The sequence below is a fragment of the Protomyctophum parallelum genome, assembly GCF_964188405.1.
Source record: "Protomyctophum parallelum genome assembly, chromosome: 23".
Taxonomy (NCBI): Eukaryota; Metazoa; Chordata; class Actinopteri; order Myctophiformes; family Myctophidae; genus Protomyctophum; species Protomyctophum parallelum.
Window position 1 is genome coordinate 19,704,468 of NC_139715.1, and position 23,580 is coordinate 19,728,047.

The 23,580-nt window shown below is 44.5% G+C and overlaps 1 protein-coding gene across 1 annotated transcript in view; it reads right to left on the bottom strand.

Annotated features, from left to right (window-relative positions):
• The window catches only part of LOC310854133 (transmembrane protein 163a-like), a 41,418-nt gene that overhangs the window by 2,985 nt on the left and 14,853 nt on the right, over positions 1 to 23,580 (bottom strand). The window contains exons 3-7 of the mRNA XM_083758652.1: positions 20,461 to 20,504; positions 19,568 to 19,659; positions 12,773 to 12,869; positions 1,050 to 1,161; positions 122 to 263 (exon numbers count right to left, since the gene is read on the bottom strand). Of these exons, the coding sequence (XP_083614778.1) occupies positions 122 to 263; positions 1,050 to 1,161; positions 12,773 to 12,869; positions 19,568 to 19,659; positions 20,461 to 20,504 (487 nt within the window). The remainder of the gene's footprint in view (positions 1 to 121; positions 264 to 1,049; positions 1,162 to 12,772; positions 12,870 to 19,567; positions 19,660 to 20,460; positions 20,505 to 23,580) is intronic.

Below are 23,580 nucleotides of genomic sequence, written 5' to 3' on the forward strand. Positions count from 1 at the left end.
GAGGGAGGCATTTGGGATTGGGCCATAGTGTGGAATGAACACTTTATTCCAACCAGTTCCTTTGTCCTCCATCTGGCCAGGGGGGGAGGCAGTTTCACACTTACTGCAGAGACACACTTACTTGACTCCGTAGGCCAGGATGATCAGGCCTATGAGAACTCCTATGGTCCCGTCCAGGTACCACACCTGGGGATTGTGCTTGAACACCTCTGCACTGACGAGGATGGAGAAGCCCATGACACCGCCCACCAAAGAGTTGAAACCTGCAGCGGTGGGAAAAGTGTTCACACTTAACTTTAGTACAAAGTACAAACAGGGCTGGACTGGCCACAGGTCATACCGGGCATATTCCCGGTGGGCTGCGACCGTAGGGGGACGCCATGATAAAACAAAATAGTTTTTTTGACAGGCAGGCAGGCCAATAGGCAGCAGGCCATTCTGCCAGTGCTATCATGATAATGTCACTGTACCTTTATCAGTGAGTGACAAATAAACCCTCTACAAAGGGTTGTGTAGTTATCTGTTGGTTTGTATCATTGTCTCCACCAGGCCGAAGGCATGGAGGGAGAGTATGTTTTGCACTCCGTCCGTGTGTGTGTCCGTGTGTCCATGTGTGTGTCCGTCTGTCCTTCCGTCCGTTATCAGCTAATCTCCGGCACCGTTGGCCCGATCCATGCCAAACTTTGCACACACACTCCCTGGATGCCAACGACGAACCTCTGCCCCAAATATTCCTCAACGGCCTGTTATAGCGCCACCATGAGGCCGATTTAGGCAAAACACATTTCTGTAGATTACTCGTACACATTTTATCCATACATTACACAATCACACATTGTGATCACACATTTCCACTAGGCCGAGGACGACATGCCGGTATGATGAGGAGGGCCGTGAACGCTTTCGAGATTTTTAAGTGGGCCCTGATCCAGACAGTTTTGGGAATTGCTGTGTTATAGAATAAACAATCGGCGCTCTGTATGTGAGGGTGTGTGTGTGTGTGGGGGGGGGAGGTCGGTGCTGCGTGCCCGTGTGTGCGTTTTACATACCGTCAGTAATGAGGGCTCGGCTGGTGAGCACCCTGCCGAGCAAGAACTTGAATACAGCCAGTATGATACACACCACCCCACTGACGATGGACACACTGAACAAGAAGTCATCCTGAGAGAGAGAGAGAGAGAGAGTGATAGTATCAGTTACAGTAACACCACTGTTTCCCAAACAGTGGGTCAGGAGTCAGGAGACTCAGGCAGGACCCATTTGAGTTACAAATACAATGCATCCAGACAAACATGCGTTTCTCTCAAAGGAGCCCCATAACTCTGAAAGCGTGCAAATGGACCCATGAGGGTACGTTCCATTTTGTACACTCTGAGAGGGACCCGAGGGTCCCTCTCTGGACCCCACTTTGAGAACCGTTGCTCAGCACCAAAACGATTAGCTTTTGATTGCGCATAATTGCCCGCTGAGGGAACGATAACACTTTTACAGTATTATTTCCGCCGCCGGGAATTGATAAAAGCATTATCCTATCCTAAATCCTCAACGGCAAACGCAGTGGGCAATTATCGGCGATCAAAAGATGAAGCGTGTTATTCTGAAGTGTGTTATCTCATCTATCAGCACTGGAGAAAAAGAAAACCTTAAAAAGGACTCGCACTCCCACTTGGAGGCATACTGGCTGAGAAGCAGTGGTGGTACTAAGTACATTTACTTAAGTACAATTTTGAGGTATTTGTACTTTACTTGAGTATTAACAATTTCCAATACTTTTACTTCTACTCCACTACATCTCAGAGGCAAATAATATTGTACTTTAACTTTATTTGAAAACCTTTGTTACTATTTACGTTGATTATTATTACAAAACATACAGTAAACACTAAAGCCATTATACATTTTGGCCATTTAAAAATAGCAGATCTACAAGCTCACAATGTGTCACGGTTGTTAGCTTGTAGATCTGCTATTTTCAAAAGATTTGTATACATTTGAAAACTTAAAATGGGACATTCTGCATAATGACTACTTTTACTTTTAGTGCTTTAAGTGGGGTCTGCACGCTTTTCTGACCAGTCATCCGAAAATGACCAGATTAAGGTTGGCAAACATGCGTTAAGGTTGGCGAACATGCGTTAAGGTTGGCGAACATGCGTTAAGGTTGGCGAACAAACATGCGTTAAGGTGGGTAAACGTACATGCGTTAAGGTTGGTGAACATGCGCTGCTCCGTGCTTGCAGTTATGGTTAGGTTAGGGTTTGAGGTAGGTAGTCGTTGTCGGACCAATGACTGGTCGGAACTTAGTACTGCACCCGCTTTAAGTACATTTTGATGCCAATACTTTTGTACTTTTACTGAAGTACATTTTTGAATTCCGGACTTTTACTTGTAACGGAGTAGTTGCAGTATTGATACTTTTACTTTACTAAAAAAAGAGAGTGCTTTTTCCACCACTGCTGAGAAATGAGAAAGTTGCTGCATGCTGTGTTACTTATTTCTGCAGCAACATTAATATTGCACCAGGACCTTGGAGCTGAAAGCGGAGTGCGAGAGAGCTGTGATGTTGACAAGGTTTACTGACATCAAAGCAGGAGATATACATTATACGGTAACAGTACACAGGCAGCTGTGAGATGATAGGAAAAAATATCAAAACATCCATACTTGAGTCACGGTTATGGTACCACAGGGACAAACGTTCAATACGAAAATCGAACTGAGACATTTCCCAGTTTAATGCGGATCAATCGGTGACCAGATCCACCCCCGTCAGCAATTTGGGGATCTGCTTTATGGATCGTATCCACATTTCAGTTCATCTGCCAGGGGAAAATATCTGCCTTATATACCTGTACTGACACTGCACTTCACCTGTCACATGCTGAATACAGCATAACTCTAAAAAATGCATGAATCACGGTGTCAACTTATGATCGGAAACCCCCGCACTCCGGTGACCTTTTCAGGCGGATTCAACTCGTTATCTCCCCAGCAGTTATTGGATGCCCCAGACAGGGAGGGGTGGCATTTACACTTCCCCACAGGAAGAGGAAATGTGTGCATGCACATGTGATTGCACATTTTATGCCCACCACATGCACGTACACACACTCAAACTCAAACGTACCGCACTCACACACACACTGATATCCACTTGCAATGCACATGACACACACCACACACACACCACGTGCATGCCCGCAATGGGACCTGGCCAGAATTCTAAGGAGCTTCTTTGACATTTACACTTGGCAAAGGCAATATGAGCTACCCGTCCAGAATAATAGAGCCGTACTTTTAAGTGGCCTGTTGGCGCTTTAAAGGTCTGGTGAAAGTTTTTGGTCATTTTTCTTTTTGTTTTGTTTTCTGAGCTCAATTTCACCCCAAAAAACGGAACTTTGAACATTCCAGACCACAGAACACCCCAGGCCACAGAAAATCCACTGAATGTTCAAAGTTCAGGTTGTTTGGGTGTATAATTTAGATCATGAAACCTAAAAGAAAAACAAAAAATTATAAAAACTAGAAAAAGTGCCCTTCTGGGCACAGGTCTCCACCAGGAGGATAGGAGAGTGTGTGATGTTTAAAAGATGTTTAGGAGTAATTTAAACATGTTTGTTTGGGTTTGTGTGTGTGTGTGTGTGTGTGTGTGTGTGTGTGTGTGTGTGTGTGTGTGTGTGTGTGTGTGTGTGTGTGTGTGTGTGTGTGTGTGTGTGTGTGTGTGTGTGTGTGTGTGTGTGTGTGTGTGTGTGTGTGTGGATATGCACGGCTTGGGATATCCGTGGATATGCACGGATATTATGTTTTAAATAATTATCTAAATAATACATTCTGAAACATGGGACACCAAGCAGCAACTTATTTGGAAACTAGAGAGACTGTGTACCAATTTGCGCGATGTTTGGACAAAATCTGTAGGTGTACTGTGCAAAAACTTGTTTTGCACAAAGCGGCCTCCTGGTGGCGCTATAACAGGCCGTTCTGGAAATTTTGGGGCAGAGGTTCATCGTTGGCATCCAGGGAGTGTGTGTGCAAAATTTGGCATCGACCGGGTTAACGGTGCCGGAGATTAGCTGCTCACGGACACACACACGGACGGACACACGGACGGACGGACGGAGTGCAAAACATACTCTCCCCCCATGCCTTCGGCCTGGTGGAGACAATAAACGAAAATGAAAGTCATGAAACCCTTAACAGTCAGGTGAGGGGAGGGGGAGCTCAACTGGTGAACTGGAGGTTGATTGTTGGAGGGAGGAGGGTGGGTGCAGATTTTGTAACATAGATGCGTTGTTAACGTCGGACACGTGCTCATGAGACACAGAGCACACAAACATAATGCCACCCAGGCACGTGGGAAAACACCCTGAAACACATTACAAGCACGCACACACTGATTATTGTATCCTTATTATTATTTTCTTTGAATATAGATGTGGTTTCAATACCGATGTTAGTACATTTTATTGTGTATCTACGTGTGTAATTATGTTCAATAAAGATGTGGCAGGGTCGAGGGGTGAGTGTTGATTAGGATGTGAATGGGTAATGTAAACGAGGGTCACCATTAGCCCTGGTCCAGAACCAAGGCTATCCACAGGGTGGTAAAGTTCTTGTACCTCCTGTCTGCCCTACTAGCAGCTGTTTAACTCATAGTTCAGTCAGATAAGTCATGAATAGATTTAACCAATATGGTCTGTGGTTTTACTGTCTCGTCTCCCCACTCTGATTAGTGTATAACCCTGGTCACCTGTGTCCTGTTTGCACCAGCCTATCCTGTCACCTGTGTCTAGTTAGTATCCTGCCAATTCATAGCCCTCTTTGTGTTAGCCAGTATGTCTGAGAATCTGTGTGTATACGCCCGGTGTTGGTACTTATCTGCACTGTTTAGTGATAACCATTAGATTAGTTAAATAAAAGACCTTTTGAGTTTAACTGCTTCAGTTGTCCTTGCATTTGGGTTCTGCTTACCACTCATCCCCTCCCAACCCCATAGTGCAGCAACATGGACATGATGCCTTCACCTTGCATGCTTCCTCGACAAACACAGCCACCTGTGGTGGGTGAGTATTGTTTTACATTAATTTGGTGCTTTTATCAATGACATCTGTGCAAACTAGTTCTACAAAGCATTATTTGTCCAGTAATGCACTAATGAAGGCATTAAGGGCTGTGGTTCCGCTTGGCATTTAGAGACTCCTGACACTAATTAGGCCAAGAACAAGAAGACCGACTGAGGTGTCACTACGTCCACCAGGCAAACCGCTTCTCCTGCACGGCTGCACGCTCCCTCATGCACATCCCCATCCCCCTCCCTCGCTCTCCCTGCTGTCTCGTCTCTACGTCCTTTGTCTTCCCTTTCTCTCTATTTCCTCTCTCTCTCTCTCTCTCTCTCTCTCTCTCTCTCTCTCTCTCTCTCTCTCTCTCACACACACACACTCTCCACAGCATGCCAAAGTAGCTGAGGTAGCTTATTAACATTTCATGAGAGAGAGAGAGAGAGAGAGAGAGAGAGATCATGCAGTGAGGAGAGATGAAAGACTATAGCTATTTATAGCTTGTACCCACTCCTGCCTGAACCCAAAAGAATAAAAAACTGTTTGATATAACTTGTCTTATAGAAGAGAATGGGTCAGCACTGCAGGATGCTGACCCAAAGCATCAGGATGACTCAATGCATCCGTAAATTACAGTTTGATCAGGTTGACCCTAGCCTCGGTCCCAGCCTTACTGATCTGCGAAGAGAAAAGCCTGGTCACAACCTAAGGCAGAGAGTGCATAGCCGGAAGTGTCGGTCCGGAACATCCGTCAGATGTATTTCCCCTGGATACGATATTTTACGACCAATCACAACACCAAATTCCAGCAATGCACTCTACAGCGTAGGTCGTGCCCAGCGTGGCTTGACCCAATGCATCAGTAAGTTACAGTATGAGAGATTAGGTTGACCCTTATATAAAACTCTATGTTGACCCAACCCACCAGAAAGTTGTCACAAACAGTACAAACTGGTTTCATGTTGGCAGTGTGTGATGGCATTTTGAGGCCTTTTAAAATGTGTGCGCGCGCACACACACACACACACACACACACACACACACACACACACACACACAGTATACACACACGTGGGGAATGGGATTCTTTCTTTTGTTTTGGGGGAGGCTTGTGTTACAGTTGTCGTCCAAACCTGTTTTTATTACACATGCAAGTCAAGCTAAGAGGCAAGACACGACATCAGATCAATATAGGCAAGCATTAAGGTTTAAAGGATACATACATTTTTATTTCTTTTTTAAATAATAAATAATAATAATTTATTTAGAGGCAAAGTCTTAAAAATATATTGACTATTGAAGTTATAAGAAGCATAGCCTTAAGATGATCCTCCCAGACTTGATATTTCCTTGTGAGATCCACATTCTTGGTGGTGACACAAGTCTGTTCATATATCGGAGCCCATTACTATCGCCTAGCAACTGGATGATGATTCTATTCCCAGAGGTGTGACTGCTGCTGCGTTTTCAGTCACACCTGAGAGTTGTGACATTCTTTCAAGATCCCTCTCTCACATGCACACTGCACTGAGACACAAACTGTACACCAGTGGTTCCCAAAGTGGAGTCCGGGGACCCCTAGGGGTCTTTGAGGGAGTTCCAGGGGGTCCCCATGCAGCTAAATCATAGTTAGTAACCCTAACCCAAATGGACCCTTATGGGTCTGTAGCTCAAAGAGTGTACAAATGGAACCAAATGGCACTCTCAGTTCAATTAACATTGATTTTACAATATAAATTGGGGTCCCAGAGAATGGCATTGAATACGGGACCGTAGTCAAATTCAGGTCAAAACATAATGTAAACTACTGTAATGTTTATTCTTCTACTGTAATGTTTATTCTTATGTGGACCCCAGGAGGACTAGCTGGTTGCTACGGCACCAGCTAATGGGGATCCTTAATAAAAATCTAAAGAAAATCTAACCGGGGGCCCTTGAAATGAAAATCAGTGAAAATCACTGCTAGAGTCGCAAATATCTTCTCTTATGGGGGTCCTTCGGATATATTTTCAAATGGGGGGTCCGCAGGCTGAAAGTTTGGGAACCACTGCTGTACACACTGCACTGAGGCACACTACGCACACATACACACTGCAGTGTGACTGACAATGTACTGCACTGAAGCGGCCCAATTTGCTTTACTCAAAACAAATGAAAGGGTCTGCCGATGGAACATGTCATTTGTAACTTCTGATAAACTTGTTGCCCAACATTTCCGTTGCCGTATTACTGAAAGCAACCTTTACTGCCATTTTAAGAGGAGGCTTTAGACTGTTTTCACCCCTTGTCCGTCTGAACATGTATTTGTCTATCTGTCCGTGAACAGCTCAATCTGCCGCACTGCTGGCCCTGACGGCGTGGAACTTGGCATGCGCACTCCCAATAGGCCAAATGTAAATCACATTCCAAGATGGCGATGTGTTTTGTTAACTAAAATAACCTCTGTCTCCGTTTGAGGCGTCATCACAAGCTGTCATCCGTTAAACTTCACACTCTCTCCTCAGATGATCTGCGACAGAACTCTCATCACACTCCCGCCTCCCACCCCGAATGACTGTTCACTGCTCTGACATGGTTTTTGAATCCATCTGTTCCACGCTTGATTTAACGCACTCAAAAGCATAACATCCATACCACACCAGCCGTCCCCAGTTTTAACTTTAACTTTGAAAAAGGGCCGCCTGTTATTATGGAACTGTGGCCATATTCCATTTGTCTTTCCTCTGAGCATTATGGCCGCCGTACCAAATTGAACAAAACAGCCCGACGTTGCCGACCTGGGGTGTATACTTAGTTTAGACTAGTCATTGGTTAGACATGGGTTAAGGTTAGGTTTAGGTGTGCTACCCCGTGGGATGTTAGGTTTACGGTGAGGGTTTGAGATAGGTTGTAGTTGTAGGACTAATGACTGGTCTAACCAATGACTAGTCTAAACCAAACATTGTCTAAACTAAGTACTGCACCTGTGGACCTCGCTTGTTGGCCATTCTTCGACAACCATCACATCTCTTGCTGTCATTGTGCTATGCAGAGGCTCTCATCAAACACGGCCGCCATTATGAGCATGTGGCCGCCGGGCCGCCAGGTGCCCATGTATGGTCTAAACCGCACCATCAGACTGGTGTGGTATAGCTCACAGTCATAATGCTGCTGCTCTGACAAACCTCTGCTCTGTCTAATCACTAATCGGCACGACTGATGATATTTCTAATGTGATTAATCCGTTCTCAACTCTTCTATTAAGGATAGGTATGCTGTTGGTATGCCATTTCAGCACGGCTGGAGAGCCTATTTCAACCAGTTGCTTGGTCAGAAGAACTACACCTGTAGTAATATCAATATTTCATTCCACTTTTGTCTTTATTCTCCCTTTTTTTGGGGGCAACTCCTCTGTTTACCACCAGAGGGGCTCAAGTACCACTATTGGTACAAGTACCAGCAGTTGGACCTCTGGTCCACGGCACATAAGAGCACATAGTTTTTGTAGTAGTTTTGGCTGAGGCAGAGCCTTAACATATGTTATCTGATTACCACTTTCGGCTCTAGCTGTGGGACTAGCGTTGGCAGGCTCCTACTGTGCTACTCGGCACTGTCAGCAGTTGCCCTGCATGAGTCAAACTCTGACCACAAACGGCTCCTTTCACCATGTGAGAAACTGTGAATGTTGCTCACATGATGACAGTCAGTGGTGAACTGGTGACTCAAGCAGAGCGGAGATGCAGCGCAACTGCTGACCCATTGCGATCAGGCATTTGGGTCGTGTGATATATTTTTGTAATCATGTGGATTGGAATAAATACAGGAGGCTCTGTTATGCTATGTTGCCCTCAATCTTGTGGTCATGTGTATTTACTGTACACAGTAAAATGTTAATTTATCCATTTATAACTTTGAGAGTGCACAAATTTAACCAAATGCACAATTACTCATCCATTTGGTTATTTGTGCACTATATTATCACGGAGGATTTTACTATGTGCCTTGTCTGTTTTTGGATCTGCTCTGCGAGGCCGGAGGCAGAATACCCATGTGTGGAGAATAAACATTTATCTTATCATGACATACCCTGTCATATCGGCTCCACGAGAAAAGATCTGTCTAATGATGACTCATCTGCTATTGTTGGGTTCCTTTCAAATGAGAGTCTGTTACTGTATGTCAAATGTCTGTGTCTTACTTAAATACAGCTGGTTTTGTTAGCCCAACAGTGAACATTTGCTCAAATTCTGTCTCTCGAGAAGGCATTCGTTTCTATCCATTGGAGCAAGTTTTGACGAGAGGCCTTATTGGAGCACCACCCCGTTTTCCCAAGTTGATAACACAATATATATATATGAAACAAATAGGTCACAGCAGGGGTTCTACAAGGGGACCCTAGCTCTAGGTTCGTCCCTTAATTCCCTCGACTTTGCAGCGTGCAGAGCTATCGTCGGGTGGGAGGCTGAGCTCAGATTGGCCCAGAGGAGTAGGTCAATATGCCCTCCAGCAGTATAGTGGAGACAGAACAACATCACACTGCTCTCTGATGAGGATGAGGGATCAGGCACAAGACCTGGTCCGCAAAGTGGAGGCTGAATGCAAAGACAAAGCCAGGTCAGGCTTCTGTCTGTGTGACAACACCTGAAAGGTGTTGCGCCTCCTTCACCCCCTGAAAGGTTGAAGGATGTCAAGGACTTCAAGTATCTTGGGTCTTGAGCTCCTGGGTCAGCTCATCTGAGCAGGACGTCATGCTACAAAAGTCCAAGTCATGGAAGGAGACCCGAATGGGGATCTGGGGCTATGACATGGTGAGAGAGGTTCAAATCTCCTTTATCCTCGTCACCGTGGAGACTGGCCTGATTCACAGCCGCAAGTCAAGGACTGCTATGACCAATGCTGCTGCATCAGCATGTTGCAGCTGCGTTTTGGAGGCGGTGGATTTAGCTCACTCATGCACTAATGATAGCATTAATAATGCACAAGCTAAATGAGAAAAATGTCAGGCTTCCAAGCTCTCTGTGAACTTTCCATCCAGAATAAATTTGTTCTGTGAATCAAAGTTGTGATGCTATCAAGAACTAAACCTGATCAATCTCATCTTACATGGACATAGTTTGCAATGAGCCAGTACCTTACAGATCAAGTGTGATGATTTCATCTGTTTTTCTTGGACACCTAGAGATATTCTTACTGAAGTATCAAAAATATTGAGCATAAATACCGGTATCTATAAGCCTATTTGGCGTCAAGGCTCTGTCTCATTTCATTAATTTCCTGTAAGCTTGAGGATATTAGAAAAGATGAATGATCTGCCAAATAAATAGATATTTAAGGCAATGAAATAGACCTCCCCCCTAAGGGAATTGTGTAGAAACATAGCCCACATACGGTAATATAACAGGTGGGTCATGGGGTGGTTTTGGGAGTGCAAAATACTAAGCTCAAACCAGCTGCAGAGCAAGGTAGCAAGATGCCAGAGCAGCAGCAACAATAATTAATAGTAAGCAAGGTTTAAACAGCTCGCCACAATTAGATGATGGTGGTCAGACTCAGAGCATGTGACTGATCTCCTGATCAGGAGCTGCTCTGAGTTGTCTGTGTGAATTTGCTCCGAAGGCTTCGTATCATCTTTGGATGAGAGATTTTTAGAGATGGGCAAAATGGCAAGCGTTGCTTTTTCTGGTGAATTAAATCCTCCTTTAGGTGTAGAGCATAGCAGTGGTTTTCTGGACCCACTTAAAACTCTTCAATTCATTTTCCCCATAGAGATTTACATTATGTAAGCCTAGAATCAAGCCTGGTGAATCATGACCCAAAAAAACCCATTGATTCTGTGTATTTAATTATATGATGTAGGCCTACTACATTTAATAAATACCCTTTGTTTAGCGTCTTTTCAGAGAATCAAAGGTTCAAATCCATGGTCATGACTCATCAGGATCCTGGATGGCTCGATTCTAGGCTTAAAATAATTGATATAAATATTTTTGTAAATCTCTATGGGGAAAAATGAATGGCCGATTTTCTTTTTAGTGGGTCCAGAAGACAACACCCAGTGCTATTCTCTAATCTGTATAGAGAAAAGCACGTGCCCAGTGGAGGGGTTGTACCTTGTGGTCCAGCTGTAATTAAAGCTGTCGGTTGCAGTCCTTTGGATCTGATAAGGCTTCTAAACATTCATCTTAACACTGACCAGCAGGAGCCGGTGCAAGTGAAAGTGATTCGCTTGCCGGCCGTGCACATGACTCAATCAAGAACGACACGTTTTGCGTTTGTGTGACGCTGGATCTGCTATTTTTGAATCTCGATCCTCCCAACGAGTGGTTAAGAAACTGCTGGACGATCAAAAACACTAGCCGGGGTGTGTTGCGTTACTATGAATTACGGTTTGGACGGCTGTACCAACTTTTAAATGGTCTCTCACTATTGCACAGGACCCTGCAAGCTGCAGGCCCTTGGGCTTAAGCGCAAGTAAATTCCATTGTTAATCCGGGCCTGAATTTATATGGTTTGTCAGGGCGCCAGTCAGCAGGGGTGTTGAACTGTGAGGAATGTGCATGTGCCAGGTGGTCCTCCCAGTGAAACTCGTCCCTGGCAGGAGAGAGAATGGGCTGACCATTCCATGTGTATTGGAGGAGGCATGTGCAGTCTTGAATAACTAAAATAACATTTTGACCTTTACACCACTAGACTAAACCTACTGTATATATTTCAACGTCATATCCAAACTGAACCAGTTGTAAGCTCCAAGTCCAAACCGTGATGAGCAGTCATGTCTGTCCACTAGAAGCTCTTGTGGCCTTTCTTTCCAGAATGTGAACAGTGAACACTATGCTTAATGTTCTAGATTACACTTTAAAAACCAAAGAGACAAATATTCTTGCCAAAGTCCTAGACAAAATGTATTTAAGAAATTAATTATTTATTGAGCAAGCAAAGACAGTATGCCGGTAGGGATTTTTTTACTTGTTAAGGCTGCTCCGCCAACGCACCTGTCGCTGAGTTTTTAATCTGGTGTGTAAAAGATATCACCTGATCCAAAGTCCTAGTCCTGAAATGTTTATTTACTCTAGTCTTCTTCTTTCTTCTGTAGCTCTTCTCTCAGATACACTGTAATTCAGTTGTGAAACCCAGTTTATTGGGTCTATTCCAAACAGTGGAGAAAGGTTTGGCTTTGTTCGGATGGTAATATAAAATGGCATCAGCCAGTATCACATTATAGTGCTGTTAAAATAAATGTCAGCTTTATAAACTTTATAGACTTTTTTCATGCATTTTTTGTTGTTTTTAGTTTTGTTTTTAAATCAAATAGCGACAAAGAAATTGGTCTTGGCAAGGGCTGTAAATGATAAAAGGGCTGATATGAGAGATTATCAGCCCTAGGGTTTTATCAAGGGGCATAGGAATGAAAACACGCTGCGTATCAACAAGGGCGAGGCCCGCCATGCAGCAGCTGCTGCCATGCTGTCAGCAATTTTGATAAATCGCCAAGAAAATAATCAATAGTTGCAGGCACAACCTACTGCCCATACTGTCAGGCTATTGAGTTATCGGTATGTGATGAACAAATTATCAATATGACAATCTATATAGTATAATATAGTGTGCATGTTATCCCAGAGAGCTATGTTGTTATAGCCTGACCAGAAATGACAAGCAGATTAAAATAGATAGATAAAAGCCTGCGGGGTATACCGAGGCTAGTGTTGTTCTGGAGAAGGGGGCGTCGGTCTTACCACTTCAGGCAGCAGTCCGGTGGCCAGGTCGTGGATGGCCTTACCCAGGATGCACAGCGAGGACAGGATGAAGACGACACCCAGAATCGTACAGGCTCTGTGGGGGTGGGGTTGGGAGGACAGAGAGAGAGAGAGAGAGAACAGGGGTTTTCAACTGATTGTGAACGAGGGACCACCACCCTGACTTAGAATAAACCTGGGGACCACTGCTGTGTTGGGTTTGGACGTGGGCTAAGATTAGTGCTTTTGTAACACTTGCTATGCATCCCATGTGTATGCATCGTTTCTCAACCAATGTCCCACGGACTACTAATAATTTCCTAATAGTAATGACTCAACCAGACAATCCGGTGCGCTTCCCCCTCTTGAGATTCTAACTCCCCTTTTCTGTTGAATTTCTTGACCTCCCACTTGTCAGTAAATGACTACATGGACGGTCGGTCATCATAGGTCACCAGATCAGTTCACGGTTTCTCAACTACTGGAACGATTTTTTTTTAAATCAACGTATCAAACAAATGATTAAATGCATGGTCAGGGATCAATACCTCCACGGACCACCTGTTGAAAAACCTGAGATAGAGGAAAGAACCGTTGAGACCACTTGAACCCTAGCATCCCTATTCTGCCAAAAGAAATGGCCGATCTACAAGCTCACAATTCCCGTTTCCACCATTTCAAGGTTCTGGGTGTTTTATTGTGACATACACATCTACTCAGCCTATCCTCCATGGCTTTGGTTTTAACATAGCGATAGGTTTAAATCCCCTCTCCCCCTTTGTACAGTGTATAAATCATGAAAGAAAGATTTATTTTACAAAAAAGAAGAGGCACAGAGAACAACTGGGGAGAGAGAGAGAGAGAGAGAGAGAGAGAGAGAGAGAGAGAGCAGGGTGCCTTCATATGAACAGCTGGGCAAAGTGGGTAGCCGTGTCCAAATCACTCTGTTCACTGTCACTGTCTTCAACCTCTCTGTCAATCTGCAGATCAGCTCTTGGTGGCAAGCGACATATAAAGTAGGCATTAGTAAACTAGGCATTACCCTCTCACTGTCTGACTCCCTGTCTGAGAACCTGTCTGACTCCCTGACTCCCTCCCTCTCCCTCTCCCTCTCCCTCTGTCTGTCTGTCGGTCGGTCTCCCTCCCTCCCTCCCTCCCTCCCTCCCTCCCTCTGTGGATGTTCTCAGAGGGGCTGTTCCGAAGAGGCAGGTTTACTTTAAACTCCAATTAACTGAGTCTGCAGGGAGATACAGCAACTACAGCATCTGTGCTGGTCACGCATGGTCTGTGCGTGCGTGCGTGCGTGCGTGCGTGCGTGTGTGCGTGCGTGCGTGCGTGCGTGCGTGAGAGTGTGTGTGTGTGTGTAAGGGCTATGCTGGAGAGTCAACTCGGTGGTGCCCTGGGCTTTGGTCAGAAGGTAACCACGGCAACAATTGGAGAGAGAGGACGTCAATGGGCTGTTCAACACACGCACGCACATACACGCACACACGCACACACACACACACACACACACACACACACACGACAAACTAATCATTTTACTGTTGCTTTCACTTAGACACCAAAATAGAGGCACACAATCACAGTACACACAGCTCAGCACCGCACCGCACAACATTAGACAAATAGAAAGCAAGCAGGCAGTGGACACGTCATTGATCATGTATCCAGCATGTTGTAGGTATAGGTAGGATGTATTATTCAACAGAAGCTCTTGTCCCAGTGTTGTCATTTCACTTCCAGTGTTTCACAATGAATGTTGAATCTCTGCAGTTGATTCTTAACCAGATTCTACAATATTCATGGTTTTCTGAAAAACATATGTTTCTGTATCAGTGGTTGTCAAACATTTTCATGTCAAGGACCCCCAGAATGATCTGTATTTGGCCGTCGACGCCCGTCTGAAAATATGTTATTCCAGGGACCCCCCAGAAGCAAAGATTTGAGTTAAAAACGTTCACTGGAAAATAATATGTATTCAAAGATTTGTGCCACATCTTCACGATTTCTCAAAAATAGCAGATCTACAAGACTGGTTAAAAGGTGACGCCGATGCGTCCTCAGGTCTTAATGGGTTAACCAACCACTTTCAGCCTGGCCTCTATATCTGACATGCCATCATATTTTTTAGTCCCAGGATGTGCAAGCATAATCGTGATCATCATGATATTCTAGCAAGAAATTGTACATTTTGATTTTGATTGAACTTTGAAATAACGATACAGTGCCAAGCTATATGGCGCCAAAAGTAAGCAACGCAGTTTCCTTGGCTGTAACTTCAGAGTCACCTGATGCACGTGCATGCATGCACACATGATCACTGACACTTGATGTCTGTAAGTGAAAGCAACAGGAAAATGATTAGTGTGTGCGCACGTGCGCATGTTTGTGCACGTCTCACGGCCAGGCTACAGATATCTGGTACCCTCTAGGCACGTGCGTCGTGCACAAGTTGGTTATGAGGACAGTTAGCAAGGTACTGCTTATTATTGGAAGCCGCTCGCTCAATTTGGAAGAGGTGTTGTTTCCTTTATCCATGATTGATCTGCTGTGTCAACTGTATTTAATGTAACAATGTTCTGCCGTCAAGGGACTTTGTAACTGGCTGTTTTCCTATTGTCTGACCGCATTGGCAGTCCTTCATTTGTACAAGGCGCTCTCCTACTCGTGTTTATGTGCACATAAATACATATTTCAAATGTGTGCCTGACATCCTTGCAGAGAGGAAACAACAACAAGGCCCTCTGGTGAAAGCCAATTACCAGCTAAGCTAACAAGTGTCTGTGTCCTTGTGCAAACATGGCAATTAGCTGCCACAGTGACAGCATCTTAATGAAAATTCATCTCTGCTATGCAGGCAGCAATAATTAGAGGGGTCCTTCGTCGGCCCTTTGAAGGCAACACTGATCGTCCTGCATTTATCACTATGATCATGCATTAAGACACAAAGACCCGGTCATTAGCCTTAATGAGTTGCTGAATGGTCTGTGATCATTCACCTCATACAATGTATTGAATGAGACTTCATGTCGTTCATTGTACTGTTCAGTCATTTTATGGGGCTGAATGCAGGTTGAATCGCACAGAATAAAATCCTCCGTGTTTATTTTACTCTGTGTAAAAATGGAGCCGCAATCGATATGAAGCTCAACATCAATACATGTCAATCTGGACCTTGGGATGACATAAACCCTCTCTCGCTGTCTCTCTATTTGCTGTCTTTGTGTCAACACCCAGGTTCGTCTCCAGTGACAGTGACGTCATTCTTCTTCTCTAACAATTTCAGTGTGACAGTGTGACATCCCAAAAGACCCAGAGCGTGCGTGTGTGTGTACGTGTGCGTGTGCTTGTGTGTGTGCGTGTGCGTGTGCGTGTGCGTGTGCGTGTGCGTGTGCGCGTGCGCGTGCGTGCGTGTGCGTGTGCGTGTGCGCGTGTGCGTGTGCGAACCTATGTGTGAATGAATGTTGTCTTAATGATGTGTACCCCCCGGTCACGATTCTGTCACAATGCTGCATTAAATTAATTTGTTGCCTGTTCTGTGTATTCCTGTGGGTGGGTGATTCCACAACTGGCAATCAGCAGTCATTAAACTAGTCACAGCAATTAGCAACCAGTCACAGCTTGGTTGAAGGCAGTGTCAGTTTGAAGACAGGTGAAATGGAGCTGCAGGTCAGTACAGAGACAGTACATTTTGTTTAACTACTTGAACCTCAGCAATAGCATCCATAATATTCTGGGGGAAACATTCGTCAGAAATACAAGCTCACAACGCGCCTCGCTGTGATGTGTGAGTTTGTAGATTTGCTATTTTTGGTTGAGATTTGGTGTAGATTGAAAAAAAGAACACACCCAGTACAGTAACTCGGGTCAGATATATACAGTAATTATGTTCAATGGTTTGGTTGCTAAGCTGTCTCGTTCAATCTATCATATAGTTCATACATTTTACATACTTGCATTTTACAAGTGGCCTTCATGTCATACACAGGCTACAAGTTCTCTGACTGAGGAGTTCTGCTGTGTGTGTAAAGAGGATGAGCCTCAGCCAACTTGGAGTGATTTCCATTCACCGCTACTCTGGACAACAGCTCTTCTTGTCCTGCCAGGGTGGGTAGGCAATTTGACTGAATACTGACTGCTTTACCTGGGCTTGAGTGAAAGAGTGAAGGGCTGATCCGTCCGCTTTATTGAAGTGGTTGGATTGTGTTAGTGAATAGATGTCTCCATACTGTGAAAGGCCATACTGTGTGAATGTTTGTTTTCCTTCCTATACTTTCAATACATGGTACCGCAGTTCTAACTGCAATACAAGTCTCGGGTGTTCTTAAGTGTCATATGTTTGTTAGACAAACATGTTTGCTGCGTGGCTATAGTGACCATAGACGTATACAGTAAAGAAAGCCTCTTCCCGGCTCTGGGGTGTCTGTATCTCGAGGGAAGGCAACATGGAGGCAAGCTTTCCCCGAGAGTCCTTGCGAAGCATATTGGAAGAAAAGTGGAAGCTTTCGGTAAGCGGACGATCGGTAGGCCAATCGGAGGCGCGACTCCCTTTTTCCCAGCGGCACTTGCTTTTGCAATGTAAACGGAAGTCCCGGGAAAAGAAGCGCTGTGATTGATTGGCCAGTAGTTACTTGAGTGGCAGGACGCAGCGTGCCTTCAGCAACTCCGCTTGACTCCCTCCTCCTGTTGGAGACGGGTCGCTCCAACGAACTGCAGCAAACAATGAGGCATCTATATTGTTTTATATTATATGATAGTGATGCCGTTCTTACGCCCGAGTATGGGAAAGCATTGCGGACTCCCCATTGGCTTAAAGGACAGCCAATGAAGAGCAATTTGTGTAAAAAGTCACTACTAGCGTTCCGGCGACTGAACAGACCGGCCTGTGTGTAAAGTACAGAGCCAACACCGGTCCAATTACGTCTAGAGGGTTTAAGTGCTTTATCACATGAACCTGTTACCCTAGCATTCCTATCTGGGCAGGTCATAACGGGTGAGCATTCGACGACAATTGATGAACATTTGCCGAATATAGCAGCTCTTGAGGGCTTGTAGATCTACTAGGCTATATAGAGAGTCTGTGTAGAGGGAAAAAAGAAAGGGCCCTGGGGGACCACCTGGTGAATAGACAGAGATAGGCTTACATTTCATCACTCAGACATTTTAACACTCGCCGTTGGCACCCTGTCTATTCAACAGGAACTGAGGAGCACACACACACACACACACACACACACACACACACACAGGTGCACACAGTTAACAGAGACCCACACTCGACTGTATACACACACACACACACACACAGGCACACGGCTCGATTATGGTGCAGGTAGAGATAAGACGCGAGACGTCTGTCTGCTATGTGTCCCTGTGGAGCGCCACTGACAGACATGAAGAGACTCTCTGTCTTGACACTAGTCACACTACACAGCACAGGACAAAGACCACACTCTCCTCTCTCACACGCACACGCACACACACACACACACACACACGCATGCACACACACACACACACACACACACACACACACACACACACACTCTCTATTTACAATTTAGGCATTTAGCAGTCGCTCTTGTCCAGAGCGACTTACAAAGTGCAAGATGGGAGTAAATGTCATGAACGGTATAGTCCACAAAGGACAGGCTAAATAGGTCATTACAATGCTGTAAGAAAACAATTAGCCACCTGGTGTAAGGGGTTCCTATTCTGGGAATGTCATTATAGGCAAACCATTTTCTAAACGTTTGATGATTTTACTATACAGCATTTGATTCTGTGTTAAAACTATATTGGGGAGGAGGGGGTAGAGAGAGTGAGGATGCGTGGCATGGATGTGCAAGCCTATGTTGCTACATGTGAGGGGCCCGACCCTCTAATATATAACGGGTGTCCCCTGTGGCACAGCCCGTTGCAATACTCAGCCAATCGCAATGCAGCATGACACACCTTCCAGCCAATCACTGCTCAAACAAATTTCATCGACACAATTACTAAAATGATTAGATAAAGATGATTAGTTAGATAGTCCAAACCCATTTGGGGATATGACATACAGTACCCAATCCCTACCTCTCTCTCTCTCTCTCTTGGCTCCCTCTCTCTCCCTTCTGTCTCTCCCCCCTCTTTCTGCCACTTATATAACAGCCGTCCTAATTTCGGCACCTCTCCCTTTATGCTGTCGTCCTCCATTTAGCATTCGACGACATGACATACCTTTACTTTTATTTATACACTTTTTTTGCCCTCATAATATTGTGGACAATATACGGTGACATCACAACAACATGTATTATATTGCCTGTATAGGCAATCACACTCCCCAGGATTGCATTGTCAATACCTGTGTGCAAATTCAGATTGATTGCTCCAGCCACTGAGGAGAAGGGGAACATCTCTCTATCTGGAACATATACAGGGGATCCCTGTGGCACACTCGTTATGCGATGCTCAGCCTGCCAATGGCACACCTTCCAGCCGGTCACAGTGGCCAATCGCAGCACCAATTTTAGCGCCATATATATATATATAGGCATCTTTCGGCGCCTCAAATTCGGTGCCAATTCCGTCCTCAAATGTTGAGGATTACTTAAAACGGCCCCTCCCTTTCTTCTGCCCTCCTCAATTTCGGCACAGAATGGCAGACCTCCCATTCAATTACAACAGCCCCTCCCTTTATACTGGCGTCCTCACTTTTGCGTCCTCAATTGTGAGGCGCAGAATGGAAGACCACTCGCATGTAATCTCATAGGGGGCCCAGACAGACAGACAGACAGACAGACTCACATGTACTCCCGGTGGGCTGAGTGCACAGCGGCAGCGTTGCTGTAGCGCCACAGGACGATGATGGAGGACAACACGTCCAGAGTGGCGTCAAACTGCGGAGACAACAGGGACAACAGGGAGCATGGTTAACGTCTCCTCCACCAACCAGTAGTTAGTACAGGAGTAGACTATATTGGAGATGTACTGATTCCTTTTCTTTCCTTCCCCATATACCGATAATAACTCAATACTGAGTCCCGATCCAATACCAATGAGTCATTTAAAAACATCTAGCACAAAGTGAGGTCCAGGGACCGTCATAGTTCTCTACAAGTCAAAAGTAGCAAAAATGCAAGAATTTAGATCTGCAATTTTTGAGTGAAAATTAAAGTGCGGTTATGTATGTCTGTGGTTTTTTTTAAATAAATAAGTAACCTAACAAGACCTGACAGTGGCGATACAAGACCCTAGACTAGACTACAGTACACTAGACTATAGGAGAGTATAGGACATTGCAATAATATTATACTACCTTAAACTATGATAGACTATAGGACATTACAATAGACTAGACTCAAGTACACTATGATAGTCCAAATATGAGAAACATCCTGGTTACCTGATACCAATACTTTTGTACTTTTATCTCAAGTCAATGTTTCATTCCCGACTTCTGAGTATTTCTACCTTGCGGTATTTAAAACATTAAACTTACTTTTCCCCACCGCTTTGAAGGTTTAGCGAGGTGTTGTGTGACAGTGTGTACACTGACATTGAAGGTTTGCATGCAGACATACGAGTACTTCCAAATGCTATTTGCAGACAGATGACTGCCTCTATGCCTGACTGCCTGCCTAAATGTGTGTGGGCGGGAGCCTTCATATGTTTAGTGAAAAGCTTGACAGAGTACTTACTGCAAATCCAAAAGCTGAAGCGCTGTGTCGCATGATCGAAACGGCTGCAACATGGAAAGAGAGAACGAGAGAAATTAGATTTCTTATTGATGATAGCAGTATGGAACTCATGGTTCTGGATGATGTATGTTGTGTCAACATGGCTGTGTTGTGTCTTATTATCACATTATAGCAACATCGTGCCGTGCATGCGCTCCCTTCATAAATCCTGCCTTCCTCAAATGCTTCCCCGGGTGACCTGACCTTAGCGTAGTGCAGTGGATCCCAAATTGACACTAATTAGCCCTGCGGACCCCCATTTGAAGAGATATGCCAGGGACCCCCATAAGAGAAGATTGTTACAGCTCTAACAGAGACTCTCAACCCATTTAATTCCAAGGACCCCCAGTTTGTTCATCAGAAGGTCAATGGTTCGATCGCCACAAGTGTTGTGGAGCAAGACCCTGTAATGGTTGCTGTCAGGTGGAAATCTCGTATCTCCACATTTCAACTTTTTGACGTTTTTCCATTTTATTAATGGAACACAAAAGCAGTTTGCAGATCTATAAGCACACAACAACGCCTCGTGAGGTTGTGAGCTTTTAGATCGGCTATTTTTGGACTATTTTAAATAGAATTTAATCATAGAAAATGAACCATTTTGGACATGCAAGGTTTCCACCCGACATCGATGCTATACTAGTAGACACCCTACTTTTCCCCCTCTGTACCAAATCTCTATGCCGAACATAGTCAAACTAAACGGAGTACACTCTGAATGTTCACCTCCCCCCCCGGAATAAGAATGCTATAGGTTTAATGTAGTTAACTCAATTAAGTGTAGCAGCTGAATTAAGTGTATACCTTCCTGTCTGTCGGGCTGCTCCCACGTACTGTAGACCATTATTTGGTTCCCAAGCTTTTTCGTGTTGAATTGTCAAGGACCCCCAAAATGATACTCATTAGCCTGCGGACCCCCCGTTTGAAAATATATGCCAAGTTCACCCATAAGAGAAGATCTTTACAGCTCTAGGGACCCTGGTTTGACCTGAATTTAATGGCATTTCTATCTCTGGGACCCCCAATTTATATTGTAAAATCAATGCTAATTTAACTCTGAGAGTTTAACTCTCAGAGTTACAGATCCATGAGGGTCCATTTGGTTTCAAACTATCATTTTGCTGGGGACCCTCTGGAACTCTAGGGGTCCCCGGACCCCACTTTGGGAATGGGAACCACTGGAGTAGACCACATTTTAAAGATGCCTGTTTTTATTTTGGTATTTAAAGAATTTCTTGACAGACACTGACAAGAGTATATTATAATGAATTCTCTCTCCAACTATCTGCCATTATCGAAAACAACCCAAAGGCAAACTCCTGTCAGGAGGATAACCAGGACTCTCTCACTCTCTCACACACACACACACACACACTAAGGCATACAGGCACGCACGCACGCACGCATGCACGTGTGTGCGCGCACAGGCACAGGCAAACATACACACACACACACATACACTACCAGTGGTTCTCAACCAGTGGTCCGGCGTCCCCGGATAGTTGGTAACCACTAACCAAATGGACCCTTATATATCTTTAACTCTTGAGAGTGTAAAATGAAACCAAATGGACCCTTATAGATCTTTAACTCTTGAGACTCGGAGCATAACATGAAACCAAATGGACCCTTATGGGTCCTTTGGTTTCATTTTACACTCTCAAGAGTTACATTATTGTTAAACATCTGCATTACTTAATTCACAAGAAGCATGAAATTGTGTGTCAGCGATAACAAAATTGTCTTTAGTTTTAGGTCTGAGACCTCTGACATGTCGAGTGTCAGAGGTCTCTGTTTTCCAGAATGGATATTGACTGGGGCAGAGCCGCTCTTTGTGTGGAGCTGACCTCCCTCAAGTTATTATCATATTAGGCCTGGGTTGATTTCAAGCACAGCACTGCTTATCAGGCTGGAGGCTTCCACTTCAGCCACTCCACATCCATGTACTGTAATGTACTGAAAGCCCTCGTTCATATTCTGTTTAGAAAATATGTTTGGTATGCTCCTGACTGCATAAGATTATTAGGATAACAATAAAAGGGCAAAGACAGAGAGTGAGAGCAGTCCAATGATGGAGATTCATACACTAAATCTACACAACTTTTTTCTTTTTTCCATAAATCAGTGCTAACCTCCTAACTTGAGCTGGATGTTTTTTCATTTTCTGAAAAATAAAAGAACATTTTGGAGATGGGTGCTTTCTTCCAGACAGCAGAGATATTTTAAACACGAGAGTCAGTCTAACCATGTCAGGAGTAATCACATGACCATTCACGTACACTGGGAAATGTGGGCATACACGTATATCGGGAATCACATTTGACAGCTATTTGACGACATGAAACAGTTACACAATGCTTCTGCTACTCCTTTCTGTTGTTGAGGTAGTCTGTGGATTTCAATTGGGCAGGGGTGAGTAGCGAGTGACATGCTCCAACCCTTTGAATGTCCGACTGTGAGAGTTGGTGGCTGAGAGCTTATCATTTCTTATCAAGTCACACGTCAAGGATGTGTCTTTGAACTGGGCCCACATGGTCACAAAATAAAGGTTCAATACTGTTTAGTGTCCAGCATTGCAGTGGTGTCTGTTAAGAAATGACACAGATGAGAGACTGAGCCTTTAGGCTTGAAACAACCCATAATAATGGTATAATGTGGTCCAGAAACCACATACCAATACTAACAAGAGACTGCACTCAACAGAGCACATACAGTATGTACCTCTGTGCAAATTATCAAGCTATGCCAGTTCCACATGTCGGATAGTTCAGCACTGTATTTGTTCAGTGGCCGGAAAGGAGCTCTCCATCACCCCCCGTTTTTCTCGATTGGCCACAATAATGTGGGTTTGCCAGCCTCTTGTGTACAGTATACGTGTGCTCCACACACAAGATTCAACGGTTGCTACTTGAAGCCGTACTGAAGTTAACATCCGTTGTTGTGGAAGCCACGCGATGCGACGCATTGTGAACTTGTAGATCGGCTTTTTTCAAATGTCCAAAATGTATATAGGGTTGACGTTTGTGGTTAATGTATGTTTTCTAATCAAATTTAAAATCTCCAAAGTAACTACCGGTAACT